This window comes from Anopheles darlingi, chromosome 2 (genome assembly GCF_943734745.1).
Source record: "Anopheles darlingi chromosome 2, idAnoDarlMG_H_01, whole genome shotgun sequence".
In the NCBI taxonomy this organism is placed as follows: Eukaryota; Metazoa; Arthropoda; class Insecta; order Diptera; family Culicidae; genus Anopheles; species Anopheles darlingi.
This window is the reverse complement of record NC_064874.1, coordinates 28,884,403-28,894,402: the sequence shown is the minus strand read 5'-3', so window position 1 is coordinate 28,894,402 and position 10,000 is coordinate 28,884,403. Positions and strand designations below refer to the sequence as shown.

At 48.8% G+C, this 10,000-nt stretch overlaps 4 protein-coding genes across 5 annotated transcripts in view; 1 reads left to right on the top strand and 3 right to left on the bottom strand.

Annotated features, from left to right (window-relative positions):
- Positions 1 to 7,062, top strand: part of LOC125959868 (uncharacterized) — a 7,764-nt gene extending 702 nt beyond the window's left edge. The window contains exons 1-3 of one of the 2 annotated variants that reach the window (XM_049692853.1): positions 621 to 1,996; positions 6,353 to 6,585; positions 6,672 to 7,062. In XM_049692853.1, coding sequence (XP_049548810.1) covers positions 1,912 to 1,996; positions 6,353 to 6,585; positions 6,672 to 6,890 — 537 coding nt within the window. In that variant the 5' untranslated portion in view covers positions 621 to 1,911 and the 3' untranslated portion in view covers positions 6,891 to 7,062. Of the gene's footprint in view, positions 1 to 620; positions 1,997 to 6,352; positions 6,586 to 6,671 lie in introns of those variants that run through there. The other variant, XM_049692854.1, reaches the window with a different exon arrangement.
- LOC125959845 (rabankyrin-5) overlaps positions 1 to 8,577 on the bottom strand; it is a 12,448-nt gene extending 3,871 nt beyond the window's left edge. The window contains exons 1-3 of the mRNA XM_049692815.1: positions 8,332 to 8,577; positions 7,632 to 7,952; positions 7,143 to 7,558 (exon numbers count right to left, since the gene is read on the bottom strand). Of these exons, the coding sequence (XP_049548772.1) occupies positions 7,143 to 7,558; positions 7,632 to 7,952; positions 8,332 to 8,335 (741 nt within the window). The 5' untranslated portion in view covers positions 8,336 to 8,577. The remainder of the gene's footprint in view (positions 1 to 7,142; positions 7,559 to 7,631; positions 7,953 to 8,331) is intronic.
- A 288-nt stretch (positions 8,578 to 8,865) lies between these two features.
- LOC125959871 (mitochondrial intermembrane space import and assembly protein 40) lies at positions 8,866 to 9,465 on the bottom strand. Its single transcript, XM_049692856.1, has 2 exons — positions 9,248 to 9,465; positions 8,866 to 9,184 (listed from the first exon to the last, which is right to left on the bottom strand). The coding sequence occupies exons 1-2, from the start codon at positions 9,463 to 9,465 to the stop codon at positions 8,950 to 8,952; spliced, it is 453 nt and encodes a 150-aa protein (XP_049548813.1). The 3' UTR covers positions 8,866 to 8,949.
- A 16-nt stretch (positions 9,466 to 9,481) lies between these two features.
- On the bottom strand, positions 9,482 to 9,949 carry LOC125959875 (uncharacterized). The gene is made up of 2 exons (XM_049692861.1): positions 9,840 to 9,949; positions 9,482 to 9,770 (listed from the first exon to the last, which is right to left on the bottom strand). The coding sequence occupies exons 1-2, from the start codon at positions 9,869 to 9,871 to the stop codon at positions 9,482 to 9,484; spliced, it is 321 nt and encodes a 106-aa protein (XP_049548818.1). The 5' UTR covers positions 9,872 to 9,949.
- Positions 9,950 to 10,000: the final 51 nt, after the last annotated feature.

The following is a 10,000-nucleotide window of genomic DNA, read 5'->3' as shown; positions in this document are numbered from 1 at the left end:
AAATTACCAAAGATACAAAGAAAATCTGAAACCAACCGGCTTCTCTAGCCACTTCTTGCATTGCACCCATTCGTACAACGTGACTGGTCAAGGAGTGCGAACGAACCCCAAATTGGCAAAGGCCGGATGCTCCGCAAAAGAAATGTAAAGAACTATTAACCGGTAAGTAAGCACCTCATGATCCGATCGAACCCTACCTACTTATCGCATAAGAGCTGCTGGTGGACCACGGCAGTAGCACACGGTTGAACGCCGGCCACTACCGAGTGCATTGCACTTCTCCAGTCCACTTCTTCGTTCTATCGCTCTCTGTAATTCTCTCCTTTGCTTCCTTCGCATTTCTGATCTCCAAGTGAACTTCCGAGCTTTCGTCTCGATTCCGTTGTATCATCGTCGTCTTCGGGACACTCCGAAACCCCTTTTTTCGTCTTCTCTTGTTCTCCTCTACTCTAGCTCTCTTCTGCATCTCTTTCTCTTTCGGAATCGATTGTGGTACTATTCGTTACAACAACCCTTTGCCGGCCCAAGCCTTCCGTGGAAAGTGTGCATCATCAACAAGCAGCGCGTTCGTGCACGCATGTTCCGACTTGCGGCATGGGTCATTCATAGCAGCGAACCGGCTCTCGCGCTCGCAGTCGAAACTAAGCTTTGGTGAAGACAAGATCGTTGCCACGTTGTTGGTTGACGGTGGGGCACGGTCCTCGTATTGTGAGAGCACGAGCTCTCTCGTTCTCGAATAAGTGGTCCCGTGAAAGCGCGTAGATTACGACGGCACAACATTATCAATGTGTCGCAAAGTGTGTGGGTTACACTTTTGCACAAAGCCCCTTTCCAACAGCTGATACTACTTCCTACCAGCCAACAGTCACCCAGCTAGTCTGCCTTATCATATCTTTAACTCGCTGCACCAAGTAGAGCTGTGGCGAGGTGGTCTGCAATTCGCACAACCGGTGGAATGCCACCGACATACGGCAGTGGAATCATCTACCAGCTACTTTAAAGCAGCAAATTCTAAAATTAGCTTTCCCCCAATCCATCGATGCAGTGCAAAGTGGCCAATATTTCGACGACGGAAAACGTGTTCAAATTGAGTTTGCCTAGCGGCGATACAACCGATTGCCCGGTGACCCGCGCCAGACGGTGGCGACAGTGACCGTGACCTTGTTCTTGTTTTGCTTTGCTTTTCGGAAAGAGAATATTCACGGTGTCTGGCCGTGGTGCGTCACCGCCATACCAAAACCCCGCCTCGGTTGTCGCTGCTGTTTTGGTTTTTGTTTTTGTCGTTCTTGCTCATTTCATGGACATTTCGAGCGAGCATCCAACTCAATCGAAGCCATTCTTTGAGAGGAATTCCGCGAAAGTCAGTCGCCGCCGCTCCGACAGCAGCAGCAGCAGCAGCAGTAGCATCCAATCTCCGAACAAGGAGCCTGTTCCACCGACTTGTGCGGGATCGTGAAAGTTGCAACGCCGGTAGGAAGTTTCACCGTTCGAAAAGGGAGAGGCTGCAGCAAAACGAACGATCGCAAGAAAGCTGACGCTCACTTCGGGACCGATTTGGGCCAGATATTCAACAAACCACTCCCAGTGCCCGGTTCATAAAAAAAATACCACCCCTAACACAACAGTGAATAGCATTGTTCCGAGAGACGAGCTTTGCCGTGGTTTAGTTAACGGGATACCGTCCCTATACGCTAGTTTCAACGGATGGGTGCTGCGAACTTTAAACGAACTCCCCGTGAAGCATAAGGAACTGACCAGACCGAACGTCATCCCATCATCCCGACACTGCTGGTTTGCCAATCGATTGATTGCTGGTACACATAGTACAAGCGATCTAGGCCAACGAGACCAAACGATCTTCGTTGTTTCGCGTCCAGAAAACGGTGACACACGAGGAACTTTGCAGACCCGATGGAACATCGAAGACTTAGCAGGCGATGCTTCAGTGGGCATTTGCCGCTGGTGCTCACAGCGTTATTTCTAATATTGATTGCAGGTAATTATCATCATCATGATGTAGAGTGGAGAGGGACCCAACCGTCCAACGGCGGTCACTACCTCGTGGTGCTATAACGGGTTCTTCCTTGCCTTTCTCCCGCTCGAAACCCATTGACAACTGAGATGGCAAAATCCCAGAGGAATGGTCAGTACAGATGGGCAACGGATCTGATACCCTTTCTCGGCGCCTGCTTCGGTTTGTGATCTGATGTGCGAACTTGTTTTGAAACACTGTACCCGTCCGACGTGCGTGCTTCATACCCGCGAATGTTGAATGCTACGCCGCAAACAGCGATAAGCTGTTGAAACCACAGTCTACTTCTGCGTGATGAAGCATGATGAAGCTGTGAAGCTAGGGCGCGCAAGTAAATTAAAACCATTGCTTGCTTACCATATGGGGGCAAGTGTTGCGCTCCATGCTATCGGTCAGTTGGAATGAAGCAGAAAGAATGCCTGCTCCATGTGTCCGTCCGTTCAGCCGTGCACTGGCACTCGAAGCGATCCCAGAGCAGCTGATGTTACGCCGGTTTCTGGGAAATGTGTTCGTTGCGATAGGCGCGTGTGGCAAGAAGAGGAACGTTCTGACGTGATGTTTTTTTCACAGATCTTCTCTCCAGTGCCAGTGACGTGCACATGATGCACTTGTGGTAAATTTCGCGTATTCGTCCTATCAGGAGTATGACGCATGAACAGTGGACATTTCTATCGATCGAACAGCTGATGATACAGGAGCTCTTCGGCTCAAACATTCAAATTGAACAATCTATTTCAATTAGGAACCGTCCATTTGCTGTTGTCAGTTTAAACTTTTGACAAAATGATTCGGAATCATCACCACGGAATCACCATTTGATTGTTGGTTATCTGGCCTTGATCAAACGGCTTAAACATCGCGCCTCGAACTCGCAACGGCTCGACATTGAACATTGACACGTCTTGGCTTGCCGGCAAAAGCGAGGAGAAACGAACGAAACGAAATGCACGAACGAAAAATGACGGAACATTGACGCCAATATATTATTTCCTTCCACAGCGTGTCTCGATTGAAAGCCAATGTCACCCGATAGTAACTAACACGCCTAACATCTCCCAGAGCTTCCGGTTTAGGCCGCTTCTAACTGATAATTGTTTCAAGGGTACAGTTTTCAGCGGATTCGTGAAACACGTGTTTATCACCCCCCTAATTCTTCGATGGCCCCCAAAAATGAACCGAAAATCAGCGGAATGTCAGTGTGTTGACTTTAATACGGGGTTTTTGTTTTGTGTTCCGTTCCGCTCGATGAAACAGTATAGCACACGCACCAGCGGAGCACGCACGCCACTCGACTGGAATTGATTAACGGGCTGGCTTATGTTAGATAATGTACACTGGGTGGTAAACTGCACCACAGTGCTTGGAATGTTCTATTTCCACGTAACCACAAGCACAAGCTCATTAATAAGACACAATTAAGGACATTAAACCGGTCACCGGTTGATTAATAAACCTGGTAAGGAGGGTGGGCCTTTGTCAAAGCTCAGATTCCTTCCTCCCGGTATATTGTGAGAGACCCATAAAGCCAAGATTTGAGTGCTGGCGTTTGAATTGAAGAGAGGGAATCCACTAAACACACCTTGGTCTGAATCTTCGCTTCGGAACGTTCCCATGCGTCATCCAAGTAGAAATGCCATATAAGTTGTGTGACATCACGACAGCACCATGCCGGAACGTCGTGTGGGATTCGAATGGGCGTCGCTGACAATTAACCGCTGGGAGCGGCCTGAAATTATGGATCACAATACCAAACAAAAAATCACGAAAAATATCGCCAGTCGTAATGGCGAAAACAACCAAGTCAAAAAGTGTAGCAGATTGCAGGAGCGACCTTCTGTTCCAGGTTACTTTCCGTCGTTAACCGCGTCAGTCATGGCTAATAGGTGACAGCAACAGCTGCCTTAACCTTGAGCTTGGTTGATACTGCAACCGGTGCTGCTAGAATAAGGAAGCGATAAGCTTGGTCAAACCAGAACCAATACGCTGCTGGACGTTACTGAACTACCGCAAAACTGGTTTGACTCGGCAACCGTCCCGAATGATTGGTAATTTTGTTTTTCCTCCGGTTTCGTACGGCAAACGATAGCTAAGGTGTGTTTGTCGAAAGATACGCGCATCTTCGAAGCCATTCTGCACAGGAAAGTGTTGATTGTGGACAATTGGTGGGTATTTCTTCAGAGGGCCACAGATCCGTGACATACGGCTGGACCTCGTGTGCCACTTTGTGTTTGTGCCTGTTCTGTTTGCCAAGCGCAAACTGGGACAATTAGGGAATTGGGTCATAACCTGCTTGGTTGCACTGACCGCCTAAAGCCCAGGGCACAGAGCAGTACGCCCGAGAGTACCATCCCGTACAGCTTGATGGCTACAGACGGAAGATATCAGGCGCCACCGTTTACCGACCACCCAGTAGGGGTGCGCTTAGCGCGGAGAAAGAGAGTTGCACGGCCTCTCGGCATATGAAGCGATTCAAAACTCTCTCGCCGGCATGAAATCACCTGATATTTAATATATTTGATTAAATTGTATCAAAATGTCCTTTAAGGGAACAAACGCTGCTCCCTTTGCAAGCAAACGAAGACATGGTGGCCAGCTTAAGGTTGACCGGCACAGATTTTGCACTAGCATCGAACATAGCGACGTTGTGGATCGGGCACGCAGCAGTTGTTACAATTCTCAAAATAGAATCTTGTCCACTAGTGGAGTGTACGATCGTCACATGAGCTAGGCAACCTAGATCAACTCGATTCGTCGTGCTACCTAGGACATTCACATTTGGCGCGTAAGTGACTACTGTTGCAGCTACTAAGCAATGCGTTCTAGCATCATTAATATGACCAGCAAACATTGCAAAACTTGTTGCTCAAAATCATACACCATTTGTCCGGAGCGATCCGGAAGACCCGGTGGTAAACAAATGCCCGGACTGAGACATTAGCAGACAGGTCATTAAAGGCAGGTCTAGTGGGACATCTGACAATGGGTTTTTGTTGTTTCACGAGCGCACATGGCAAGTGATTCCACTAGTTCTGTACCTCATGCATGGACTCTGACAGTGTCCCTTAATTCAAACGAGCGGACAAGTAGCGACACATGCAGTGTCTACGGGTGTTCACAGTATTGTCCGTGACGCCTGTCTGGCTGAGTGGCGATGGTTATTGCTTTACTCTCTTTCACTCTCTCTCTCTGTCCTCTCGAATGCCTTCATTGTACTGTTACTGGCTGACTCATTGGAAATATTCGTGGTTCCGAGGGCAGTTCCTTCGAACTGATACGTTGGACCGTGAATAATGCTCCACTAAAGCGGCTGAAGTGTGTCTTTCTTCCTCGAGTACCATTAGATACCCCTGCATGCACAGAAGATATAGAGCCAACCGTTGTCCGGAAGTACGATACCAGCGGCAACTGAGATGATTTTCGTGAATCATGCACCATGCTTTGGGTGGTGATGCCTGCTGGTTGAAGTATGCGTGTAATTCGCGCGACAGGCAGACCACCCCATAGCACTTGTGTGCTAAGCTGTGGAGAACGTGCTTCGGGCGGAAATGTTGATATTATCGTGCTCGTACTGCGAGAGAATTGCAGCTTGGCCAGCACTGAAATGCATCCGTTATTCATTGATGTTTACAGGGTGCCCCGCCTCAGAGCGTACCCTTTTCTGAAGAGGTTTTTGTGCCTTCGCCCAACCACATACTGCAGCATCTGATCTAGCAGGCATAGCAACGTTAGAGTATTTCAGCACCGGTTAAGTCATTCCGGCCTTCTTTTAATGAAATGTTTTCCATTGCCCGCACGCAGCAGATTCTTGGTGATCGGAACACTCGAGAATGGGGCACACAAACTAGTATCGCTGTCTGCCTTGCTCGAGTGGTTTTGTTCGGGGGGCGGACTCACGTCGCTGATAAGTGCAACCGTATGTATGTGAGAGCGTATCTACGATAAGGGGTGCGAAGAGCTACGCTATCCCCGGATGGAGAAATCACCATCTTAACTGAGGTTAACTGAATTCAACAATGATAAGACAGCATTTGATGGGTTTTTGGGGGCATCGAGTTTTTTGAATATGCGAGGTAGAGCATAGAAACCCGTTGGACAGCTGCATTACACGACTTTCATTGGGCGCCTTGTTTGACTTTTGTTATGCAAACGGAATAGACGGAAAGGGAAATCCCGCTTTCTCCTAATCGTATTCGAAAGCAAAAAAAAATCTTTACGGAAACAGAGGAATTATATATTCCGCTACAATAGCACGGCTATTTGCTTCGTTGATAATCTGAAACTAATGGCTCCCCTTTTTTTCTCTCATCACTGTCCTCACAGAAATGAACGGTGTTTCGGCGATCAAATGTTACCGGTGCACGGTGGCACCACCGAGCAGGCACCAGAACAACACGAAACCACAGCTCTGCTCGAAATTCGAAGAATCCGACTACTACACGGTCGACTGCCCATGGTCGACCATGTGCGTAAAGCGTATCTTCAAGCTGCAGCTGCTGAAGGGCGAACAGGAAACGGTTAGTCGAGACTGTGCTCAACAGAAAAACACCGAACAGGTAATTCCTTCGCAAGTGCATCGAAAGACATCTGGCAAAATAACTGCAATCTCGACCTCTCTTACTATTCCCCTGCTGGGTCATAGGTCTACAAATCGGGCACCGGATGGACACCGGAGCATAACATTGAGGAACCGTATACGGAGGGTTGCCAGACGATCGACGACTCCACGTACTGCTTCTGCCGGGGGTCGTACTGCAATTCGGCGACGAAAACGTCCGACTGGAGCAGCTACCACACCGACGCCATGGCCGTTATTTTCGTGTTCAATGTGATGAAGTACCTTCGCAACATAGATCACTGATAGTGATGTGTGCGAGCCGGGTGCGCTTACGCAGGGCGTACCGACATAGGTTTCAAAAAGCGAGCCTTTATCCAAATGTGATATGATAGTGCACTCTCCGAGCGGTGTACGAATCGAGAATTCTCAAATCTAAACGTTTGCACTAATAAAACAAATCTTAATAACCGTTGTATCGAACCGCCTACTGCGACCGAATCCTGTCCTTGGTCGATGGTAGTATACAAGATGTGAAGGAAGGAAATGACTACTCACCGAACCGTTGTTTTCCACGAGGCAGAGGAACACGACATCCTCTCGTAGTAATCGCACGGCAGCATGTAGCGGATGTTTAGTTTTGCTTTTCAGCATTTTGTACAGCAGCGGGCCGGACATGTGCTCAAAGTCTTGAGGTGTCAGATCATCCCAGTGCGTTGATATCAATCCGGAACAGTACTCCAGCAGATTAGAGGCGCCTACGTCCTCCGCGACACAGTAGAATCGCACACAGGAGCGAACCGAAACCGAGGAAACTAGGGCTCGCTCGCACAGGCCCATCAACCCCGGAAGCTTGAAGCGATGGGACGTTTTCAGCAAATCCAGCGCCAACGAGTCGTGCTGCAAGTCAACGATGTCGGTGTAGATCCAGCGCAGTAGAGCGTACCCGACATCGGCATCCATATCGGACCAATCTACAACATGAACGCGACATACGTCAGTTAGCAAGTGGAAGGGGGCAAGGAGGGAACCACTTTCTCCACGTACCTAGTTCCGCTTTGTCCAGTATCACATCTTCCCGCCACTCTTCACTGCGCGCGTTCAGCACAAACTTGTGTGCCGGCATCGATTTGTCCTTCAGCTTGATCGTTATGTCGGAGTAGGTTGTTCGACCGTACAGCGTGGCAACGGTCATAACGAGCCGGGAGATGAAGCTGCTAAACTCGCCGGACACATCGTTCTCGCCGGTTGATGCCGCGGCCTTACTATACTTGCGCTCGAGTTCGGCATAATTTTTCTGCAGCTTCGTGTACTCCTCTTTAAGCAGTTTCAGGTGTTTCTCCAGCTTAATGCTATCACCAGCGGAGGCTGCAATTGATAAGGGAAGAGGGATTAAAAAATCATCCCCAGAAGTGCTTGAAGCTATGTTTGTTTTAAGTGGACAATCACTTGCGAAACGTAAATTTGATAACAAGGAGCAGGGAGGCAATCTTCTTCTCGATTAATTGGAAGATGCAACGCCCTTCTCCGGCTGATATCACTCAACCTCCCCCTCCACTTTCCCTCGGTTGATTGGGATTTCCCTTCCCCGCACGATTCCTGGTGCCACATATTCAACAGGAACGTTTGCCATCGCCGGAAGATGCATGACATGGCACCAGAAGTATGTCCGTGGGAAAGGATGACGCACACCGCAGTTTCGGCGCCGGTTCTTCCGGCGTTTCGCCGGAGAAGATCCCGTTCTTACCCATCTTGTCGAACACAAACACGATCTGCACACGCCTCTCTGACTCCTCGGGGCCACTAGCAGCAAAATCGAAGTGCGCGAACGAAAGAAACGTGATAAAGGCCTACGTTTACCACGGCAGCATCCTGATCACTCGAAGCAACGCACCATAAATCACGGCCTTGGCCCAAAAACAGGATAAAAAGGATATAAACACGGGAAAATTCAATCTTTCCTCCTCCTTCGAAATCAGCTTTCGCTCGTGAATCCCAGTCGGCCGCGAGACTTTGTAATCCATGCGAGGGGCAGGTACAGTTTAACACAACGTGGCGTACCAATGCGCGTGGCTCGTTGAACGATGTTTCGGAGCATCTACAACGTTATGTACAAGTTAACTGGAGCGAATTCCAACGGAATTGGTAGTGATTTCTCCACGAAATCCGTGAAACACACGATTGGATTTGTTACTTTTATATTTGTGCCGTATCGGAGATCTACCCAGTAGCCGATTGTACGTCGGCGTCATCCAAACATGATGGAATCAAACGAAACCGGTTGTTCAACTTTAACACTACTAATGCAACATACTTTACTTTAGACAAAGATGCCAATTTCTGGAACTTTTAAACCAAATACAAACTACTTTGCCTTGGTAGCTACTGTCTTCTCCGAGGCCGCAGATTTGGCCGGTGGATCAACATCTTCCTTTTCGTCCTCGTCGTCATTATCGTCGGCTATCATTCCTGCAACGTTGCTTGCATCTTCATCCTCCTCCTCGTTTAGGTTCTGTTTGTAGACACCCGGATAGTTTCTCATGCATTCGTTCATTGTACTAAACGCCTCGTAGCAATCCGATCCTTTGGGTTGGGCTTGGCTGCAAGTGACAAAACAGAGTTTATACGGAATCCTGGGACGGATGTGTTTCCGCACTGCTTACCTATAGTGAAAGCAGGAGAACGCTTCCCGGAACTCGACCCCACAGGGGCCGATCGCCATGCCTCCGAGGCAGGGACAGTTCCAGTTGATATCGCCATTCTCCAAAATCAAGCCCTGTCGCGGTTCCGATTCCGGCAACTGCACCGTGCTGGGAGTCTCATGATCCTCTTTAGTGGCGAAGATCACCTTATCTTTACCGTAGCTCTTGCACAGAGACATACTGGGGCTTCGGGGCTTAGAAGTCGAGATGTGTTTCCACTAGCGTAAGCAACAGTGGAGAAACCTTACGCACGAGGAAGTGGCAAGGAACACCTTGGAACTCTCCGATGAGGGTGAGAGCTGCACGTAGCTTGGCGTAAAAGTCTTTGGGCACCCGCAAAATCAGCCGGCGTCGCTTCGGGTCGAACTTTAGCAAATCAACGACTGTTTGTCCGCCGATTTCGCCAAACACTTTCTGCAGGGACTGCTCCAAACTCGCCTTCACGTAGATCGGTAGAAGCTGGTCCGGTTCCTGAGCAAGTTTTCTGTGGGCGTCAATAGATACCGATGAATACTGGATCTTTTAGTGCTCTATCTAGGGCTAGTGTACTTACAATTCAACGTCGAAGTAAAAGAATCCACTCATAATATGATGCAATCGGGACCGGCTACACAAATCCTGGTTTTTGCGGCAGCATGTTTTATTTGAGGACTTTTTGTAAACGTTCAGTCATAAAACGATCAGTCTTAAATCGTTCAGTCATAAAGCGGTCAA

Bases quoted from the DNA above. Each gene is read 5' to 3' on its own strand.
- LOC125959875 (XM_049692861.1), bottom strand. From the start codon at position 9,871: ATGAGTGGATTCTTTTACTTCGACGTTGAATT. The intron at 9,771-9,839 runs GTAAGTACACTA...TGACGCCCACAG, and splicing joins TTTTACTTCGACGTTGAATT to AAAACTTGCTCAGGAACCGG.
- LOC125959871 (XM_049692856.1), bottom strand. From the start codon at position 9,465: ATGTCTCTGTGCAAGAGCTACGGTAAAGATAAGGTGATCTTCGCCACT. The intron at 9,185-9,247 runs GTAAGCAGTGCG...TGTCACTTGCAG, and splicing joins TTCTCCTGCTTTCACTATAG to CCAAGCCCAACCCAAAGGAT.